Source organism: Bos mutus, chromosome 17, assembly GCF_027580195.1.
Source record: "Bos mutus isolate GX-2022 chromosome 17, NWIPB_WYAK_1.1, whole genome shotgun sequence".
In the NCBI taxonomy this organism is placed as follows: Eukaryota; Metazoa; Chordata; class Mammalia; order Artiodactyla; family Bovidae; genus Bos; species Bos mutus.
In genome coordinates this window covers 21,575,926-21,598,385 of record NC_091633.1, presented here as the reverse complement: position 1 = coordinate 21,598,385, position 22,460 = coordinate 21,575,926, and the positions used below count along the sequence as shown (strand labels likewise).

Sequence of the window (22,460 nt, the reverse complement as noted above, 5' to 3'; positions counted from 1 at the left end):
TTCTTTTTCTGATACATTTGTGCTTCCTTTTTCCAGTTTTAAGGGCCCTGGAGACTATATCTGGCCTACCTGGATAATCTAGGCCACACTCCTATTTTAAGCTGATTAGCAGCCCTCATCCCTCCTGTAGCCTAATTCCCTTTGTAACCTTTGTAATCCACAGGTCCTAGGGGTTAGGAAGCAGACATCTTTGGGAGGGGCATCATTCTGCCTCCCCGGCCATGATAGGTAGCTTAAAAATGAGGCATCGTAGGGAGGACCTTTCCCCTCATCTGGGGAGGAAAGGAAGCTGGCAACGGCCTGAGTTCCATGAAATCTTGTTCAGCGTCGGACTTCCCTGGCTGTCCAGTGGTTAAGGCTCCGCACTTCCGCTGCAGGGGGCTCAGGTTCGATCCTTGATCAGGAAACTAAGATCCAGCATGCCTGTCGCATGGCATGGCCAAAAAACCACAAAAGATAATTAATTAAAAAAACCTTGTTCAGCGGCGTGCAGTTACGGGCTTGGGTGTGGCCGCTGGCGCTGCCGCATTGTCCTCTAGCATCGTCAGTGTTTTCTGGTTGTGTGCCAGTCCTCGAGGCACCCCGCCTCATGTGCTTACTGTGGAGACTTGGATGTCAGCGCAATCTCCCTCTCCTGACCCTCGTCCAGGTCACTGGCAAGCCCGGCCTTCAAATTAATTCCTGAGTCCTTCCTGTCTTCCTGCTGCCTCATGGTCCAGGGCCCTTCAGTTGGCCTTCCTCTTGCATTGTGGCTACCCTCTGTGCCACCCATTTCTCAGAATTCCCAGTGTGTTCCCCTTATGTGGCTATTTAAATTGAAATCGGTGACTTCCCTGGTGGCCCGGTGGTTAAGGCTTCCACTCCAAGGGGTGTGGGTTCGATTCCTGGTCGGGGAACTAAGATCCTGCATATGACATGACATGGCCAGAAAAAACAAAAAAAGAAATCAATAAATTGAAATTGGTTTGATTGAAATCAAATTAAAAAAGCAGTGCCTTATTTCATTGGCCATATTTCAGATGGTCCCCACCTTCATGTGCTGAGTCGAATGACTGTCCTATGGGATGAACAGTACAGAAAGAGAATATTTTCATTATCATAGGAAGTTCTATTGGACATGGTTCCAGCCAGCCGCCCAGGGGGCCTTTCCGAGACTCTGATTGGCAACCTAACCGTTTTCTTTAAATGTCCAACCCATGCATGTAGAGCGAAGTCCTTACGGGGGGCCCACTGTTGTCGGGATGTGGCCTCTGCTGGTCTCTCTAATGTGATTTCTTCCCGTACTTTCCCCTTAACTATTCTTTAGCCCCACTGCCTTTGCCCTCTTTCTAAGATATATCTTGTTTGGTCCTGCCTCAGGGCTTTTGTATCAGCTATTCCCCAGGCTGCTGTAGATCTCTATGGGTCTTTCCCTCACCTCCTCCTGGTCTATTCCAATGGCACCTCCTCCAGCAGGCCTGCTCTGATTTGCCACTCTAAAGTTGCTCTCCCCACCCCACCTCCCAAATACTCTGTCTTTTCACCCTTTATTATCATCCTGGTGCTCATCACCCCCTGAAATCACTGAAAGTGTCTCCACTGGACGGTAAACACTGTAGGCAGGTCTGTGTCCTCAGCTTCTAGAATTGTGCTCGGTATGTAGTGGGGACTCACGCAGTGTGTAAACGTAGGGATGTGTGGGTGTATCTTACTTAGGAAATTGAGGCTCAAGGCTGGGGTGTGACTGAGCTCATAGGGCTGGTAGGACAAGAAGCCATTCCTCATCTTTCTAGGTCTTGTCTTTTGGGGCCTGTTTGATTAGAGCCACGTTGTCAGCTGGAGATGGGGATTTGGGAGGGGTTGTTTGCAGGAGGGTTGGGAGGAGGGACTGTCAGCAGGTTGGACGGTTTCCCCAAGTTCAGGCAGAATGAGGTACTTCGTGTTTGAAGCTGGGACCTGGAAGTGCCCATTTCTGGCATGGCCGTTTCTGGCCCTCCTGCCCTTTTCCTCTGTTTGCTTCTTTCTTCACTGGTGTCTATGGGAATTTCTGCTTGTAGGTGAGCTGACAGTGCAGAGACCTGGTAGGCTGTGTGCTACACAGTTGCCATAGCAAGTGGCAGATGCTATACCAGCTTGATTAGGCCGAAAAGGGCACTTCTTGGTTTATCTTTGTATTAGGCATGGCTCCAGAGCTCAGCTGTGGTCCAAAGCTGCCTTTTGCCATGGGCCAGCTCGATTTTCCTCTGGACTGGTTTCATTGCCAGGGAGGCTTTTGGCTCCAGGGTCCAGGCTCACCTCCTCCCAGCAGAAAGGGGGCCTGTGGCTCCTCTGTAGTCCAGCAAAAGTCCCAGAGTTTGCTCTGATTGGGCTGGCTTATATCACATGACTGGCTGTGAGCCAATCAGTGGCCAAGGGTGGGCTATGCAGATTGGGCAGGCTGTAGCACCTGCTCAGCCCCTGGTTCCAGTGAGTGGAGCCAGCACCCACATGGCAAGAGGCTGAAAGTAGGGGAGGGGCTTAATTGAAGCCTAGGTTCTAGGAGATGGTGCATACGGGGCAGGCAGAAACAACATATCCATCCACTGCCAAGGGCTAGGCTTGAGAATTACACTGCCTCATCTTAGCACGTGTGCCAAAAGAACTTCAGAAGTGCAAGGGAATTATGTATGCATTATGTAAATACAATTTTTTCTTTTACATTGAAATAACATATACAAGAAAGATACCCAACTGATATACGCACTTTGAAAGCCCACAAAGGGATGGAGAAAGAGAGCAGGAGTGATCCTCTCAGCCGCTGGCCTCACTTCCAGCACCACGGCTTTGCCTGCCTTTGGTCTTTATGTAAATGGAGTCATAAAGCATATATTTCTTGTTCTCTATTTCTGGCTTCTTTCACCCATTTTCGAATTGGTGAAGACCATCCCCATTGTTGTGAGAGCTCTTTTCATTGCTGTATAGTATTTCAGTGGGACCGCACTTCCATTTCCTTACCTCTTGTACTGTTCATGGGCATCCAATAAGACTCTGCTCATTGACCATTACTCTAGTAGCGCTAGGAATGTTCTCATACATGTCTTTGGGTGCACTTGTGTGTGTATTTCTGTGGTCTTTTATCTGAAGATAAGAAATACCCACTCATTTCCCTTTCTGGGCCTTGAGGAGTTCTTGGACTCAGAAAACTGTCTCTCCTCCAACCTCCGTGCTGTGTAAGGTCCTGAAACTTGCTCACTGGAGCCCCTTAATTGTAATCCATGGTGATCCTGGGCAATTAGGTCTGGTTAGATGTGTCATAAAGCCATAAATTAATTACCACTTATTACCTGGGCGTTGTCTCTCTCAATCTGTTTGGAAATAAAATAGAAAAAACATGTACATGCGTACATGCTATTAAAAAACCAAGCAAGCTGAAGCAAGAGCAGGTGATGGCAAATTGGTCTAGCCCATCTCAGTCTCCCCCGAGCCTTGCAGGCGTGATGGAGCTTGTTTGAGATTCATCATCTTCTAGGGCCTGGCTCAGTGACTGCTTCCCTTACCGAGGGGGAGGCGTTCCTCGTGTGTTTGCTCCGTTGATTTCCTCTCATGGTAGAGATGGGAGAATGGGAAGCAAGGTTTTTCAAATTGTGAAACCTTGTCCTTGGTGGTGCCCAAGACCCCAAAGGTTCAAGGAGGCAGCTTTAAATAAAATTGACTTACATGGTGCGAGGGGGTCTTCTGGGGTGGCTCAACTGGTAAAGAACCCACCTGCCAATGCAGGAGATGCAAGAGGGGAGGGTTCGGTCCTTGGCTCAGGAAGATCTCCTGGAGAAGGAAATGGCCACCTGCTCCAGTATTCTTGCCTGGAAAATCTCATGGACAGAGGAGCCTGGTGGGCTACAGTCCATGGGATCACAGAGTCAGACACAATTGAGTGTGTGCAGGCGCGCAGATAGGGTGAGATACGACTTCTGTTTTCCATTCTTTTTCTCCTCCTGACTATCTCCAGGAGAAAGTGTTGGTGCTAAGAGGGCTTGAGTGCCTTTCTAACACTCATGTGTCCTTTTTGACAGAGAAAAAGCAAGTCTGAGGGTGCCAGACTCTTCTTTTCATGCAGGTAACAGTCTCTGGATAGAATCTACAGCATTCATTTGTTCACATTGTATTTATTCCTGTATTTATTTTCTAATTCCAGCAAGTGTTTACCAGTTATGCCTCAGATAGCAAGCATCTTTAAAATATAGCTGTTGAAATAAAGCAATAGCAGCTGCTTCAAAGAAGCACATTATGTAACAGTGCAGGGGGTATCCGGATATGGCAACACATCAGAGAGATACTGGGAAGAATAAATTAATGTTGAGAAACTTGAAGGCAATGGATGGGAAAGGACTCTGGGAAAAATGAAGTCAGACAGCAGTGAAACCCCAGCTTTTATTTTAAACCGGTGCTTGGCTTTGCTAAGAAAAGCAGAAAGAACCTAGACATTTGAGGTTGCCAGGCACACACAAACAGGAATGTGGGTCACTTGGCTGGCAATTGATGGGCTGCTGGTTTTAGGGGACGAGACCTTGTGAGTTTTGTTCTTTCTTTTTTTTAGCATCATGGTGAAGTTCCTGTAATATCCAGTTAACCATTTTAAAGTTTACGATTCGGTGACGTTTAGTACATTCAAAATGTCGTGCAGCGTCCGCCGCGGTCTAGTTCCAGAGCGTTCTCATCAACCCCAGAGGAGCCCCAGTGCCCCTTAGCACTCCCCATCTTTGCTCTTCCCGGCCCCTGTCACTGCCGGCTGTGCTCTGTCTCTGTGATTTGCCCATTCTTGACCTTTGCCGGTTTCTGCGGGAGGCTTATTCTTTTCCTCCTTGACTCACTGTCGGTCAGGCTTGTCTGTTGTCCTGAGCACATGAGGATGCCCTGGTGTTTGCCTCTCTCGGTCGGTTGACGGAGAGGTTCAGCTTCAGGTATCTGGGTGTGAATTCCTCACTCGGAGGGATCCGAGTCAGGGTCTGTTCTCACACACTGGCCTTCATCCCACAGACCAGCTGCTGGGAGAGAAGGAACGAAGCAGGTGTGTCTTCTCCCCTCCCGTGGACGTTAGGGAGACCTGAGGTGTGCACACCCGAACAACTCTGATCATTGTGTTGCCTGCCGAAGACAGTCCAGGCTGCTTGGCTTGGCAATCCAGAGGCCCTTCCTCTCACCCAAGTTCAAGTCTTTCTATCCTCAGTTTCCATCATTCCTTCCAGGCACTGTCTGCTCCATACGCACTGTGCGTTTCCTCATCTCCTTGCATTCACCTCTGCCGTCCCTTCACCTGGAATGCCATCCCCTGAACTCCTCTGCCGGTATCTTTGAGCCAGCATCTTCTCCTTGCTTTGATTTCTCCTCCTTTACCATTCCTATGGCACCGAGCTTGTCCCTTGCTGGGTGGGTTCCAGTTCCTGGTGCCTCTTGGGTGCTTGGTAAATAATCACACACCGAATGAGCTCTGTCTAGTTACTGCTGTTTGCATCTTGTCATCATCATGAGTGGGTGCACTGCGGGCAGTGGCTGTGTTTTCGTCGCCTGTGCCTCCCTTCACCCAGCTCAGGGCATGACGTGAGCAGGTCTCTGGATGTGCAAACGTGCTGCCTTTGTCTGACACCCCCTCTCTGCCCCTTTGCTTTCCAGATGCGCCCTTGTTTCTCTCCCATCCTCACTTCTACAACGCTGACCCAGTCCTGGCAGAGGCAGTGTCTGGCCTCCATCCTAACCCAAAAGAACATTCCTTGTTCCTGGACATCCACCCGGTGAGCCCCTTCCTGTCAGCCTGTGGGTGGGGGTGGGGGGAATTTCTGTTTGGAGCGCACTCAACTTTCTCCTCTCCCTGCCAGGTACCAGGCTGTTCCAGGGTGGGGATGGGAAGCCTGGGTTTCTTTGGCATTGATAGCTTCTAGGCTATCAAGTCATCAAAGTTTGCCCAACTCCATAGTGCAAGGACTTTATTATCTCTTCATAAGGGAATTGTCTCTATAAAAAGATCATAATACAGTAAATTAATTAGGAGTTATCAACCTGTAAATTAGCCAGAGGCAGCCCTCTGGCTGTGCCAACATACCATAAAGATCTTTAGGTACCGACAAGAACCTGGCACGTCTTGCAGATAAACTGGGTTCGGGGGAATTTGTCCTGTGTGATGTTTTGTCTACAAACAGGGACCAGGAGCATATCAGACCTGCACACGTGACCCTCCCTTGGGCATGTCTTTACCCTGTTGCTTCTTCTCTTAGGGCCTCCATTCACTGCAAATTTGCCCTTTTGGACTTGGTGGCTTTATCGTTAGTTAAAAAAATTCTTTGGGTTTCTGTTTCTGGAGTGGACATTCGTGGTCTCCCTCCATAGGCCTTTTTGGAAGCTCTTCTCCTTGATGCTTTTTCATGCTGTTTTCCTTGGTACTACTCAGATTTTCTTAGTCACTGACTCAACCCACAGCCCCTAGCACTCCACCTTCTAGCTCTCTCTTCTTTTTTCACTAAAAATCCAGACTGGGAATTCCCTGGCTGTCCAGTGGTTAGGACTCCATGCCTTCGCTGCCGAGGGTGTGTCTTCAATCCCTGTTTGGGGAACGAAGATCCCGAAAATTATATGGCTTGGCCAAATTAATAAAATAAAATAAATCTGGGTTAGTGAAGTCAGCCATGACTGCACACACTTCACATTCATATTTCTAGAATGCTCATTATGCTCCAGACATAATCCTATTCATCCACATGCACCAACTCATTTAATTTTCATAATAATCGGGGAGGTGGGCATTGCCATTCCCATTTTACAGATGGGTAAACTGCAGCCCAAAGAGGTTAAGTGCTCCAGCTAGTAAATGGGGTTCTTGGCTCCATCAGGGAAAGAGCTGTTCTGTCCTGTTAATTGCTTGAATTCTAGCGGTTAGCACAGAAGTACTTATATCTCAGTAAACATGGGTTTGATTTACTGAGATCCTAGTGGTTGAGAGTAAGCAAGGGATAAGGCTGAATTCAAACATAGGTCTTCTTTTTTAATTAAAAATTTTTTTATTATTTCAAAATGTTTTTTCTTTAAACCTGAGTATCATTTGCATATGTCTGTCTTTTAAAAAATAATATACTTTGTTTTTTGATGTTGTTTTGTTTTTTGTTTGACCATACCGCGTCGGATCTTAGTTCCCTTGACCAGGGATCAAACCCTTGCCCCCTGCAGTGGAAGTACGGAGTCTTAACCACTGAACCTCCAGGGAAGTCCCCACTTTGTTTTTGTTTTGTTTTTTAGATTAGTTTTAGGCCTACAGATAAACTGAGCAGAAAATACAGAGTTCCTAGACCTCGTTTTCCCCTGGCACCAAGTTTGTTACAATGGATGAATGAATGTTGTTATTAACTAACGTCAGTAGCTTACACTACGCTTCACTCTGTGTTGTTCAGGTTTATGGGTTTTGACAAATGCATGATGACCTGTGTCCACCATTCAGTCTCCTAAGAATGGTTTCACTGCCTTCAGAATCCCGTGTGTTCTATCGATTTATCCCCCGACTACGTTCTACATTCACTCCCATCAAACCCTTGGCAGCAGCTGATCTTTTGTATCTCTATAGTTCTGCCTTTTCCAGAATGTCATATAGTTGGAACCCTCGAGGATGTAACCTTTTAAAAAAACTGAAGTATAATTAATAGACCGTATTATTCAAGTGACAAGTGTATAATAAGTGCTTGTGCTCAGTTGCTTCAGTCGTGTCTGACTGTGCGGCCCCATGGACTGTAGTCTGCCAGGTTCCTCTGTCCATGCGATTTTCCAGGCAAGAACACTGGAGTGGGTTCCCGTTTCCTCCTCCAGGGGATCTTCCTGACCCGGGGATCCAACCTGGGTCTTCTGCATTGGCAGGCAGATTCTTTACCATTGAGTCTCCTGGGAAGCCCCAGTGTATAATACAGTGATTCACAATTTTTAAAGTTTATACTACACTTACAGTTACTTAATTTAAAGTATTGACTATACAAACAGGTCTTTTAATGCCCACTACCTTCTGTCCTGTATTAATATTCAGTTGATGAAGTGGGTATTAATGAATTAAGTTGATCATAATTAATATGATTCTATTACATGTTCTAGATTAAATTCAGTCTTTATTGTTAGACATGTTAAGGCTTTTCCATATTGTCTTAAACTTTTAACCAGTTTTTAAAAGGCTTTTATTAGGGACTTCCCTGGTGGTCCTTTGGTTAAGGCTCTGCACTCCCAATGCAAGCGACACAGGCTTGATCCCTGGTCAGAGAACTAAGATTCCAGGTGCCATGCGGTATGGCCGAAAGAAAAAACAAAGGCTTTTATTAGAAATCTAACAAATGGTTTTCCACGTTCGTTTTTAGTTCATTCATTTCACGGCTTCTCTCTCTCTATTCCTTTTTTTCTCTCTGCTGACTTTTCTCTGTTCTCACTGGTGACTTTCATTTTAGCGTATGGACTTTCTTTTTCTCCCCCACATTGAGAAAGAAAGTTAAGTCTGGGAGGCTGGAGAGATGCAAAGAGTTATTTTGCAGCAGTGAATCAGCAGATGCAGAAGTAGTCTTCTCCTAGTTCTCGTTTCAGGCCGGAGGCAGACAGGGAGAGGAAGTGGCCTCGGATTTGTTGTTGATTTGGGGAGGATGAGCATGGGGGTGGATCTGCTGATTTCTGTTCTCATTAGCTTTGAAAACAGAATGCCTCCTGGCAGCGGCTTCTCTGTGGCCTGCTTTTCTGCTCCGGAAACTGGGGGAGGGAAACCCCTGACAGATGTGGGCTCGTGGGGCAAGTATCTGTTCTGTGGGGTTGGGATGAGGGGGAGAGGCAGGGCTTTGCTCAAGAAGAGGTGGCCAGACAGCAGCTGGAGGGACAGCCAGGGAGGGAAGGAGACATATTTCCTGGGGAAGGAAGTGGCCCGAGCAGAGACCTCAGCATGTAGAGTCTGGAGAGCAGGATGTGTCGGGGTCTACAGGATCACCCTCAAATTGGAGGATTTGCTAGAAGGATTCCCAGGACCCAGCAGGTAGTCACACTCACTTCTGTGATGTGTCACGGTGAAGGACAGAAAGCACAGTCAGTAAAGGGGGAAGGCACGGCGGGTGAAGTCTGCGGGGACCAGGCACAGGCTCCCAGAGCCTTCTCCTGGGGCATCACACAGGGCACACTTCGCACCCCGTGTGAGGTGTCCTCAGCCAGGGACGCTCAGTCAGGACTCAGCGCCCAGGGTGTTTATTGCGGGCACCCTCTGCCTGGCACGGACTCCAGACTCCAGGAAGGAAAGTAGGTGTCAGCATAAACTAACCTGTTTTACAAACCCTCTAGGCCCAGGGAGCCCCTCTTATCTGTCAGGGAGAGATGGGAGCCCCCTGAAATCTAGGATCCCAGAGGCCAAACAGGGGCCACCATGCCAGGAGGGCAGCCTCAGGCCCACCGGATGAACGCTTTTTCATACATGGGGGATCTCACTCACATCCTGCCAGGTTCTCAAGTTCAAACTCTCCCCGGCCATGGCAGCATGGCCTTTGGCCAGTTCCTCTGTGCCCTGGGGCCCCAGAAGACCTCAGGATGCTGGGCTATGCTAGAAGATAATGCCTGTTCCCACTGGTGTCTGTGATAACGACGCAGCGTTTATGGCCCTGAGTGTGGCTGTCTTGCATCCCTGACTTTGCCCTTGCAGAAACCCTACGAGGTGGGCAGAGCTGTCTCCACTTTTCAGATGAGAAAGAGTCTCAGCTGAGAAGCAGCAGTCTGTCCTCAAACCTAGATTCCTTTCCATTCTCATTTCCTTTCTTTAAAAAAATTTATTTGGCTGCACTGGGTCTTGGGTGTGTCATGTGGTCCTTCATGGTACACAGATTCTCTAGTTGTGGCACGGGCTCAGTAGCTGTGGCACGAGGGTTCAGTCACCCCGAGGCATGTGGGATCTTAGTTCCCCCACCAGGGATCAAACCCGTGTCGCCTGCATTGCAAGGCAGATTCTTTTTTTTGCAAGGCAGTTTCTTAACCCCTGAACCACCAGGAAAGTCCCTCCAGTCTCATTTCCTGACACCATTCTGGTACCACCTTCCTGGTTTTTGGTTCTAGATGTGTGTCACTTCTCCCGTTATTGACTTACTGCTTAAAAAACAAGATCTCATTAAAAAAAAAAAATCCTGTACAAAGGAAGCTTTCAAATTGGAAATTAAAAATTTCTCCAGGACTTCCCTGACAGTCCAGTGGTTAAGATTCTGTGCTTCTAATACAGGGGCACAGGTTTGATCCCTGGTCAGGGAACTAAGATCCCAAAGCCAAAAAAAAAAAATTCTCTCCAAATGGAGAGTTCACTGGCAGTCCAGTGGTTAGGACTCCACCCTTTTGCTGTGGTGGCCTGGGGTTCGATCTATGGTCGGGGAGCTAAGATTCTGCAAGCTGTGCAGTGGAGCCAAAAAAAAAAACAAAAGGAAAAAAATTTTCTCTAAGAAGGTTAACATAAAATTAAACACAAAGAAAAAGTATCACTAAACTCTCTGTGAAATATCATCGCCTGCCCTTGGCATGAGCTCTGTTGAAATAGAGATTCCATGAAATTGTATTTCAGAGGCACTAGGGACTAGCCACGTTTCCCCGGTGGCTCAGTGGTAAAGAATCCTCCTGTCAATGCAGGAGAAGCGCATTTGATCCCTGGGTGGGGAAGATTCCCCCGGAGAAGGAAATGGCAACCCACTCCAGTATTCTTGCCTGGAAAATCCCATGGACAGAGGAGGCTGGTGGGCTATAGTCCACGGGGTCACAGAGAGTCGGACACGACTGAGGGAGTAAACAGTAGGGACCAGGCATGCTTCCTGATTCAGACTTTCTCTTTCAGATGCTGGCAGGAGGGAATGGAGAGGGGTGGGGGGTTGGAGAAGATAGTGACTTTATCAACGTGCAAATCTATTTTATTTGGAGGCTGGAGGGAGGGGCAATGACTGAGAAATATCCTTCTGTACTCAGGAATGCCTTGTATGAGTGGAAAGATGGAAAGGATTATTTTTTCCCATCCAGAGATAGTCTGGTTCTCTGGAGGGGTTCCCTCAACGTTGTGGACATAAGAGCCATTTGGGGAATATGTTTTTACCCATCAGGGGTTAGAGTGGGTAGAGGAGACCCCAGCAGATGGGCACTTCACCTGGGACATGCACCTTCTTGAATGGGACCAGGGAGAGGGGGATTAGAAGGGATTCTCGGGGGTCCAGGAAGGGCTAGCCCCTCACTGTGCTTGTTGCCGCAGGTCACCGGAATCCCCATGAACTGCTCTGTGAAACTGCAGCTGAGCCTCTTCCTTAAGTCTGTGAAAGGCATCGGGTGAGTGGGGTCTGTGAGCAGGGGCTGCCTTGCGGTTGAGAGATCGGGGACTCAGGGAGACTCTGGCCTTGTTCTTGGGAACTCGAAGTCTGGGGAGGGATGTGGGATTTGGTCCCTGCCCCTTGAACTCCTAAGGGGAATCTTAGCTCTGAGCTGAGTCCAGACCACATCCTGACACCCTTGCCTTTTCTCTGTTGACGTTTGTCCCCCGTTAGTCAGAATATTCTATCCAAGCTGTTTCTCCCTTGACAGGGTAGCAAAAATTAAAACCGTGTTTGAAAATGGAAACTTGGCCAACCTCATTCTCTAGTGAGACCATTCACCTGAGGGGGGAGAGGTGTTTTTTTATGTTTTTAATTGCAGTGTAGTTGCCTTACGATGTTGCTTTGTTTCTGCCGTACAGCAGAGTGACTCAGCTCTGTGTGTGCGTTCATCCCCTCTTCCTTGGGTTTCCTTCCCGTTCAGGTCGCCATGGAGCACTGAGTACAGTTCCCTGCGCTGTAAAGCAGGTTCTCACTAGTTATCTATTTTACACATAGTATCCATTGTATTTATGTCAATCCCAATCTCCCAGCTGATTCCAGCTCCCTTCCCTCCTTGGAATCCATACGTTTGTTCTCTAATGTTTGTGTCTCTATTTCTGCTTTTCAAATAGATTCATCTGTCCCATCTTTTTAGATTCCATATATAAGTGTTAATATACAACATTTGTGTTTCTCTTTCTTATTTCATTCTGTGTGACTGTCTCTAGGCCCATCCGTGTCTCTGCAAACTGCACAATTTCATTCCTTTTTATGACTGAGTAATATTCATATATATATATATATATATATACACACACACACACACACACAGCACATCTTTATCCATTCTTCTATTGACGAACATTTGGGTTGCTTCTGTGTCTTGGCTGCAGTGAGCACTGGGGTGCATGTATCTTTATGAATTACTGTTTTCTCTGGGTATATGCCCAAGAGTGGGCTTGCTGGGTCATATGGTAGACAGGAGAAATTTTTTAAGCACAGGTTTTCTTTTTCTGTTTTTTTGTTTTTCCAGTAACAGCTTCATCAAGATTTAATTCACACGGTACCAAACTCACCCTTTAAGAACATACAGTGCAGTAGGATATTCACAGAGTTGGACGACATCACCACAGTCCATTTTGAAACTTTTCCATCAACCCACAGAAGAAACCCTGCACCGTTAGCCGTCACTCCCCACTTCCCTCAGCCTCAGGCAACCCTTAATTTACTTACCATTTCTCTGGATTTACCCATTTGGGCCATCTTATGTGAACAGAGTTGTATGTGACTGGCTTCTTTCACTTAGCCTGGGGTTCTCAGGGCTCATCCATGTTGTAGCAGGTGTCAGCACTTCAGTCCATCTTACTGCTGAATAATATGCCATTGCCTGGCAAGACCGTGCTTTTATTCATCAACTGATAGACATTTGGGCTGTTTCTGCTCTTTGGCCGTTATGAATAATGCTGCTCTAAATCTTTAAAAAAGTTTGTGTCTTTCGTTTTTGGCTGTGCTACGTCTTTATTACTGTGTTCAGGCTTTCTCTGGTTGCAGCGGGCAGGGGCTACTCTCTGGTTGCGTTGCACAGACTTCTCGTTGCGGTGGCTTCTCTTGTTGTGGAGGACAGGCTCTAGGCTCACAGGCTCAGTAGTTGGGGTGTACCGGCTTAGTTGCCCCTTGGCACGTCAAGTCTTCCTGGACCAGGGATGGGACCTGGGTCCCCGGCATTGGCAGGCAGATTCTTAACCACTGGACCACCAGGGAAGTCCTGCTCTGAATATTTATGCCTGAGTATGTGGATGTATGTTTTCATTTCTCTTGGGTAGATAGATATCTTACAGCAGAATTGCTGGGTCCTCTGGTGGCCCTATGTTTAACCGTTTGAGGAACCGTCAGACTGTTATCCAGGGCGGCTGCACTATTTCACACTCCCACCAGCAGCGTGGGAGGGTGCCAGCATCTCCATGTCCTCGCCAACTCTTGCTATAACATCACTTGGGAATGAATCTTGCCTGCAATGCTGGAGACCCGGGTTCGATCCCTGGGTTAGGAAGATCTCCTGGAGTAGGAAATGGCAACTCACTCCAGTATTCTGGCCTGGAGAATTCCATGGACAGAGAGCCTGGTGGGCTACAGTCCATGGGATGGCAAAGAGTTGGACACAACTGAGCAACTTTCACTCACTCATTCAGGATAGAGCCGGGTGAGGGAGCATGCTGATTGGTTGTTCTGTCAGGGTCTGTACTTAGTGTGTTTGAAATGGTTCCATTAAAAAAAAAAAAAAATCCTTCAGAAAGATTCCTGGGCTGCAGGAATGTGAGCATCTGTTTGGCTTTGTGAGATGTCTTTCAGCTGGAAAGAATAATAACACTTTGTCTGAGTGCACTGGGGATCATTCGTATAGCTCATCTGCACTCCTCTGCTGGCTTTTTTTTTTTTTTTTAATTCAATTAATTAGTTTTTAATTTTTTGGCTTTGCTAAGTCTTCGTTGCTGTCTCGTTGCGGTGCACAGGCTTCTCGTTGCAGTCACTTAGCTTGTTGTAGAGTTCGGGCTCTAGAGGGCAGACTCAGTAGTTGTGGTGTGCTGGCTTAGTTGCTCGACAGCAAGTGGAATGTTCCCGACCAGGGATTGAACCTGTGTCCCCTGCTTTGGCCGGTGGATTCTTAACCACTGGACCGCCAACAAGTCCAAGCTTTCCATCTTTACCTTTTGAGTCTGCTCAGAGAGTTTGTTCCTGAAGTGTTTGTGGCTGGTGAGACAGCCCCATGTTGGGCCTTAGGCGTCTGCTGCTCAGGCTGGAGTTCCGGAGGGCCCCCCATCACTCAATGCCTGGTCTGCTAACTTCATGCTCAGGGCGGGCAGGTGACTAGGACAGAGGAACCGGACAGGCTGGGTGGGGAGGGGCCAAGGGCCAGTCTCTGTAGAGCACCAGGGGCCTCGGGCTCAGTGTGGCCACATCCGATGCATTTGCAAACGCAGGTTTCAGAATCTGGATTTTAACACCTCAGTTTCACCTGTTGAGAGTTCATTCTGACAAATGTTGCCCAAGCCAGCGGTCAGTCTCTCTGGGTGGCTGGATTCTGCTTGTTGGTGGCCACACACTGCTACTTTGATCTCTCTGGGGCTCTGTGTCCCCAGCTGTTCAGAGCTGCTGTGGGCTGGGGTGGTGGTCTCAAAGATGGTGTTTATCAACATCCCTGAGGGCTGTTGAGGAACCAGTGTGGGCAAAGTCTAGAAACACAGCTGTTCCAGAAACAGAGCCATCAAGCTGTGACTTCTCCGAGGAACTTCTGTGCTGTTTGGTCACAAGATAGAGGCACGAGGGTTGCACGGTCTGTGCATTTAATTGACATCAGTTCTTAGAAACTCAGATGAAAGAGGCCGAAGTGAAGGTGGACCCCCCTTGTATTTCTAGAATGTTTTCCATGTCTGTCTCCTCTGCAGGTGATACTGTGTAAATTCATTTCACTACCCAGCACTCTCCTTAATAAGTGATCTTTGAGAATTGTGATTGAGGATTTGGGCCTTTTGTGCCGACTCTAGTGCCTGTCCCCCTAGTGGGTTCCATCTCCCCTCCAGCTGTGCCTTCTTTAAGCAGACTCAGGAAGGTGAAGTTACGGAATATTTGTTTGTTCTGTTGTTTCCTGGCATTTAACAGCTGCATGCTCAGTCGCTAGGTCATGTCTGACTCTTTAGAACACTGTGGACTTTAATCCTCCAGGTTCCTCTGTCCATGCAGTTTTCCAGGCAAGAGTACTGGAATGTATTGCCATTTCCTCTTCCAGGGGATCTTCCCAACCCAAGGGTTAAACCTGTGTCTCCTGAGTCTCCTGTACTGGCAGGCAAATTCTTTACCATGGAACCACCCACCTGGAAAGCCATTTAACAACTAGACAACAGTAATAAACACTGAACACTTTCTATATGCTGGGTATTTTTCATGTATCCACATTCAGTCCTCACTAGAACCCTGTGGGGAATTCATTATAATCCCCATTTTTCAGAGGAAGCACAGAGAGGGTAAGGGGCATGCCCGAGGTCACACAGCTTGTTGGTAACTGACTGTGTCGGGGGTTCCCAGGACCACTCTCAGGTTCGATGATTCACTGGGAAGACTCGGCTGTGATTTATTATATAGAAAATATTCAAAACATAACCAGCAAAGGGGACAGGCTCACAGGGTGAAGTCTGGGGGAACCAGACAGAGGCTTCTAGAGCCCTCTCTTAGGGGAGTCACATAGGACATGTTTCCTCCTCCCAGTGATGAGTTGTGATATGTGTGAAGTGTCCCCTACCAGGGATGCCCAGTAGAAACTCTTCCCAGGGGATGTTTACTGGGGGCTGGTCACATCGGCGCTTTCTGCCTGGTATGCACCCAAATTCCAGACTCCCTGAAGGAAAGCAGGGGATCAGCATAAACCACATTGTTTGTTAGCTGGGTACATTGCCATCCTGCAAAAAACTGGCATTCTGTTTCAAAGAGGAAGAAATGCACATCAGCTAGGTCCCTGGCAGCACCTACCACATAGAAGACATGAAGTTTTCATTTAAAAAGATATTGTCAGATTGTCAGGTTGCTTCCCATCAGGAGATACCCATTCCTCAAGACCACGCCGATATAGTCGTTGTAGAATCACAGGTCCAGAGCTGTCTGACCTGAGGCACCCTGACAAAACTTCTCACTTGCTTGATCTCCCTTATTTCCAGACAAACTGGGAACATCCAGCCAGTGGTCCTGCCGCTAATGTGGTTCGAAGAGGTAAGGCTGCCTCCCTCTCCCTGGGTATCAGGTACCTGTGGTCATGGTGTCTGATGCCTCAGTGAGGAGCTGATGTGGGCATTTGAGGCAAGAGGCTGTGTGTGGTGGGGAGGCGGGACTGGGTGGCTGGACTCTGTGATGCAGAACAGTCTATTAGAAATTTCACCCTCTCCAAGCACCTTATGTCAATCATGCCACTGGACTGAAAGGCTCACTTGAGATGAGAAAGACGAAGCTGCCTGAGATTGTAAAGTCCCTGGTCAGGGTATAAAATAATTTTGCTAATGCATGTGACCACTTCTCCAAAGATGAAGGGAAGTTCGTTTTCAGTGTGTCAGCTTTTTATTGAACTTCCTTTTCTCCCAGCTTTTCAAGATTCCTTCTGGCTTAGTTCATTTTAATTTAGGGTGAGCTAACAGCCGGAACAGACAGTCTCCAAATGTCAAATTCGCTTCCTGCTCACATCACAGTCTGATGGAGGGGGGAGGTGGAGCTCTGCTCCATGCAGACATTTGGGGACATCTGGGCTCCTTCCATCGTTTGGTCCTGACCTTTCGGAGATCCTCAGAATCCATTTCCATTCAGTAAATTGGCAAAGAGATGGAGAGAATCACATGGGAGCCAGGCGTGGAAATTGTAACATCCTTGTGCCCACATCCCATTGGCCAGAAGAAGTCACATGGGCCTGCCTAGCTGCAAGGGAGTCTGGGAAATATAGTCCTGTTGTGTGGCCCTGGAGGACATAGAGGCTGGCTAATGGCATGCTTTGGCCAGTGGTCTTGGGATGGGGAAGGGATAGAGTGGCATCTGCACCCTCAGCTTATAGCATGTGGCCCTAGTCCATCTGTTTGTCCTTCTTCCCCAGAGTGGAGCAATGGAGGGTGAGACCCTTGAGACGTTCTATATCCAGCTGGTGTTGATGCCCAAAGTGCTACACTATGCCCAGTATGTGCTCGTTGCCCTGGGCTGCGTCCTACTGCTCATCCCCATCATCTACCAAATCCGGAGCCAAGTAAGTAGTGGTCAGAGCATGGCCTGGGCTGAGTGGTCCCTTGCTTGCCTGCTTGGGGGAAGGAGGGGCTTAAGTCAGATTCCCCAACTGTCCCTTCCTGCTGTGCCCATGGACACAGCCTGCACCCTCAGCCTGCACCCACTTCGAGCAGCAGTCCTAGGTCTCTGCTTGGGCTGGGGAGCCATCCATCACTGCATCCTTGCCTTTCCTGCACCTTCTGTTACCACTTCTCTGCCTGTTCTGGGAGGCTAGGGGGCCCAACTTTAGAGGCACTGCAGTGGTTTTGGATCATGAGACCTGGTACTCGAATGGTTTGTTCCTCTAGTCAGCAGCTGCTGGCTGCCAGGTTCTGGCAGGTACAGCGCGTACAACAGTGAACAAGACAGTTCCTGTTGATGGGCATGCGGGGACCAGCATTCTAGTTGGAAAGACAGGTGGGAGTCAAGTAACTAAACAGAAGAAGTGATTTCACCAATGATAAAGATGATAGAGAATGTGATGGGCTCAGGGCAGTGCTGTCCAGGACAGATACCACACGAGCCACATGTGTGATTTTAAATTTAAATGTTCTAATAGCCACGTTAGGTAAAAGGGAATTAATTTCAATCATATCTTTTATTTAACCTGGATATATCCAAAAGATTACCATTTCAATCTGCAATCAATATAAAAAAATTAAGTACTTTTGCATTATGTTTTTGAGTGCAGTCTTTGGAATCGGTGTGTATTTGACACTTACAGCAGATCTTGATTGGGACTCACCCCATTTCAAAGCCTCCACAGCCACATTTGGCTGCTAGACTGGGCTCCACAGTATCCAGGGAGGTTGGGGACAGTGATAGCAATAATGTCAGAAGAGGTTTCTCTGAAGAGGTTGAATTTAGGCTTAGATGTGAATGCTCAGCACAGAGTCATGGAAAGACTGCTGCAGGTGGAGGAATGGCCAGTGCAAAGGCCCTGAGGCAGGAATGGGTGGGGCTGTATTGGAGGATCCTGCCACACTAGATTGGCTGTAGGGGCAGCAGGGGAGGTGGTATCTCAGAGGCAGAGGTAGGTCATTCCTGGCCCTGTAACTCAGGGTGAGCGGCTTGGAACTGATTCCAAGGGATGACTGGAAGCTTTTAACTCATTATTGACTGGGGAATTTTTGCAGAAACAAATGCCTGTAGCCGGCGATTTTTATTTTGGCCAGCCAAAAATTAATTCTGTTATTTGACTGTGTGTAGGTTATTGCAATCAATAGTTACCCCTGACACACCTGTACAGTCTTCTCATTTTCATGAAATGTTGTCTTCAACCCACTCCTCTGTAGAAACAAAGGAGCATTCTCTAGCATCGTGAGTTATGTTTTCACTTTCTGCATCAAAATCAATCACTAAGGTTTTTTGTCTCTTTGTTGGTCTAATATTCACATTGTCTGAATCAGAACTATGTTCTGTCTTCTGAGACACTAGTATATATGTTGTGCAGACAGTCAGAGAAAGTATCTGCCTAAAATTCACCAAAAAATTATTCTTCACTCAAAATTTCACAATGTGTCATTTTGGGGAAAATTTTACGTTTATAATATAAACAGGATTGGAACAAAAACCTTAATGAAGCAAACCGTGAGTGATAATGACAATCATAAGCTGTATAATGAGCCCTTAATCAATTTTAAGCTCTAACAACTTCGCATGGTGATGTTAATTGTATTAATGTGTTTTTTTTTTTTTTAAACATGTTAATTCACTCTCTAAAAACATGTTGATACGTCTCTGGTCAATAATAGGTTTAAGGAGAGGAGTGACTGGGTCGGTTGACATGTGGCAACTATTAATAGGCCTTCCAATGAGAGAGCAGAAGCAGGGGGACCAGTGGGGAGGCCCAGGTGAGCTAGGATACTCTGGCTTGGACCAGAATGGGAGCAAGTATTCAGGAACAAGAGCCCTGAAGAACCAGTCCTGGGGCATCTGCCATTCAAAGTCTGGAAGAAGATCAGGGGACAACAAATACCCCCTTTCTTTTTTTCTTTTCTTTCTTCCTTGGTCTTTTTTTCCCTCTGCCTTGCGGCAGGGCATGCGGGCTCTTAGTTCCCCAACCAGGGATTGAACCTCTGCCCCCTGCAGGGGAAGCACATAGTCTTAACCTCTGGACTGCCATGGAAGTCCCAAGGAAAACCCCTTTCTGATTTGGCATCATTCAGGAATTCATTCATGGCATTAACTGACACTTTCACAGCTTATTTTGAGGGGACACTGCACAGTTTGGGGGGTACAGACCTGAATAGGATGTGAGGTCTGGAGACCAGGGGGCTTTAGGCAGGTTACTGCCATCACATGGTGACAAGGGTCCCCAGGGCAGAGGACTTGGGTGAGTAGCTAGCTGGTAGACAGCGGACACCACTCAGTGGCAGAGTCTTGCAAGGCCATATTGAATCCATGAACCAGAAACCCCCCTGTGGGGCACCCCCCTCCAAGTTTTCCTGGAGCCCCAGGCCTGGGCCTCGGAGGGGGGTTGCCCAGCTTCTCTGCTGCCCCCTCGGGCCACCTGCAACACCCGCTTTCTTGCTTTAGCTTTGGCAAACAGCCTTTTCTCTTTTGCCTTTTTCTCGGAGGCAGATTGCATGCTTGCTTGCTTGTTGGTAGCTGGGGCGATATTAAACCTTTCCAGGCTCTTAACCTGGGCTTTCAGACCTTTATCACCATTTCTCTTCCAAATTCCCCATCCTTCGGGGGAAAAGGTTTGCACTGATGTGAGGGTACCAGGGCCTCTGGTGTCTTGAGCCCCCAATGAACGTTGGGGACCCTGTCCTCTGTCACTGTCCCAGCCAGAGCAGAAGGGAACTCCCAATGGTGTTTGGAATGAATTATGCTGGAGGACAGAGGGGACCAGAGGCCCTAGCCCCCAGTCTGTGGATGACTCCCCAGGCCCAGCATCACTGTGCGTTTCCAGGAGTGAAGACATACACAGCCACACAGGCGGGGGGTGGGGGTGAGGTGGACGGGGCCAGGGGAAGCAGCTGGTGAGGGCGGGGCCAGACAGCCCCCGCCCTCTGTCCCCTCTGTCTCTCTCCTAATGGTCTATTAGAAGGGGAAGGGGGAGGAGACTGAGGATGCAGGATGTGAACACTTCCCTGCTTCACCCCCCATCCTTGTCCCCCAAGTCCCATAAGATTATTCATCCTTTCTATTAATTATGGTGAGGCTCCTTCCCCGCAGGTTATAGTGGAGGCCCAATCAATGAAATTTATCCCATTGTGTGTTTTGGACAGAGGAGCCTGGCAGGCTACAGTCTATGAGGTCGCAAAGAGCTGGACACAGCTGAATGACAAACACGTGTAATTTTTGGTTTAGCAAGGGTTAGGCCTTTTGTGTTTTTATATATTTCCCCTGGGGGAAAAAAAAAAGAATGGCACGTCGTTAAACTCAACATATTTTAATTTCTCTTCAAAGACGTTTTTTTTGTTCAAGTCATTCTTGAAAAAAAAATTATTTTAAACAGAAACACCTCTGTTTCTGGTCTATTTAAAATGCCACCTGCTGGCTCAGTCAGTACAGCATGAAATTCTCCACATGCCACTTGCTCACCTCTCTGAGACTAGGCTGAGCCGCCATGAGCACCATAGCCCATCTGCCCTGCTCAACTTGGCCTAAATTCTCAGGCCGAAAGACCCTTTTTAGTTTGCCCATCTGACCAAATGTGTTTCCTGAAGATGCTGGTGTACGTGTCTTGGGTGAAGGGCACTATCACTTCCCAGATCTCCCAATTGCAATCATTAATGGTGGTTGGACGTGAAAGTTCTGTACCCCACCCTCTGCTTTTTGAAGAACCCTGCAAATTGAAGAAACCTATAAAACCCGTGTGTGTTCAGCTGCGACGGCAACTATAAATTAGCTTGGTTATCTTCTAGGAGAAATGCTATTTATTTTGGATTAGTTTTAAAAAGGGCTCAAAGGATAAGGAGGCCGTTCAGGCCTATTCTGAATTCCTGATGACATCAGCTCCCAAGGGGACTGTACTGCAAGAAGCAAGACTGTAGGTGGGTACCAGGTAATGCCCCCCCACTCCCCACCTCCTCCCGTAGTGAGTAGAACTCTGGCACCCTTAAAGGCTTTGGATCTCATCCATCTCTTCAGCCTGCACTTCACCTGTCTACAGACTGAAAATGTGTACTTTGCTGTCTTCTTACATTCTGAGTGATCCCAGATGTGGTAGGGGATGGAGGGCGATTAGTGGGGCCGGTGTCTTATTTTCAAGTTTGTCTTAAAAAGGCAGGATCGAGGTTTAGGTCAGCTGCTTCTCAGACTTCCGGTGCAATTGACTCTTCTGGGGAAGTCTGCTAAAAATGAAGATCTGAGGACATTCTTCTAAACCTCCTGAAATAGAATCATGGACAGGCCCCGGGAATGTGTTATTTTAATCCCCTGGTGACTCAGTGGTAAAGAATCCGCCTGCCAGTGCAGGAGACGTGGGTTTGATCCCTGGGTTGGGAAGATCCCCTGAAGAAGGAAATGGCATCCTGCTCCAGCATTCTTGCCTGGGAAAACCCCATGGACAGAGGAGCCTGGTGGGCTACCGTCCATGGGGCCGCAAAGAGTTAGACACGACTAAGCGCACACGAACCAAGGGGATTATGAGTAGATTGGTCTATTTATTTATTTTTGGCTGCGCCCTGCGGAGTGTAGGATCTTAGTTCCCCAACCAGAAATCGAACCCACGTCCCTGTATTGGAGGCGTGGAGTCTTAGCCACTGGACTGCCAGGGAAGTCCCTGATATAGATTGGTTTAAGTGAATCTGGGATGACTGACCAAGGAAGAAACAATTTAGGCATCACCTGGGCACCCACTATATATCCAGGACTCAGTCTGAAGGTAGGATTGCCAGATTGAGCAAAAACAAACCAAAAAAACTCCCAAGAAATAACAGCAGCAAAGAGATGCTCAGTTAAATGTGAATTTTAGGTAAACAGTGAATGATTTTTTGCCTAAGTGTGTCCCATGCAATTGTCGGGACACGCTTATATTGAAAACCTGTTCGTTGGTTACCTGAAATTCACATTTAACGAGCTGCCCTCCCTGTATCTGACAGCCTACCTGCAGAAGAAGTAGGCTGGTGCCTTGTGGGTTCACCTTCCTCTGGGCTGTGTTCCTTTAGGTCTGAGGTCTTAGGAGAGCTAAGTCCAGCCAGGGGAGGTGACAGGCAGAGCTCTTAGCCCTACTGTTGGGGTTTGGGCAGCAGTGAGTCAGTCGCACTATGGTTGTGCCTCTGATCATAGCTGTTATTTTGGTTTCTGAAAAATGTGCCGCCCTCGCCAGCTTCTTGGGCTGTGCCTGCCCGGGTTTAAATAGCTTTCTTCAGAGCTAAGCCTGAGGACGAGTCGACAGCCCTTCTCTTT

At 47.9% G+C, this 22,460-nt stretch overlaps 1 protein-coding gene across 2 annotated transcripts in view; it reads left to right on the top strand.

The window, feature by feature from the left end:
- The window catches only part of SCARB1 (scavenger receptor class B member 1), a 93,185-nt gene that overhangs the window by 66,267 nt on the left and 4,458 nt on the right, over positions 1-22,460 (top strand). Inside the window, exons 8-12 of one of the 2 annotated variants that reach the window (XM_070386326.1) lie at positions 5,626-5,744; positions 11,216-11,289; positions 16,019-16,070; positions 16,936-17,082; positions 20,975-21,103. In XM_070386326.1, the coding sequence (XP_070242427.1) occupies positions 5,626-5,744; positions 11,216-11,289; positions 16,019-16,070; positions 16,936-17,082; positions 20,975-21,103 (521 nt within the window). The remainder of the gene's footprint in view (positions 1-5,625; positions 5,745-11,215; positions 11,290-16,018; positions 16,071-16,935; positions 17,083-20,974; positions 21,104-22,460) is intronic. The other variant, XM_070386327.1, reaches the window with a different exon arrangement.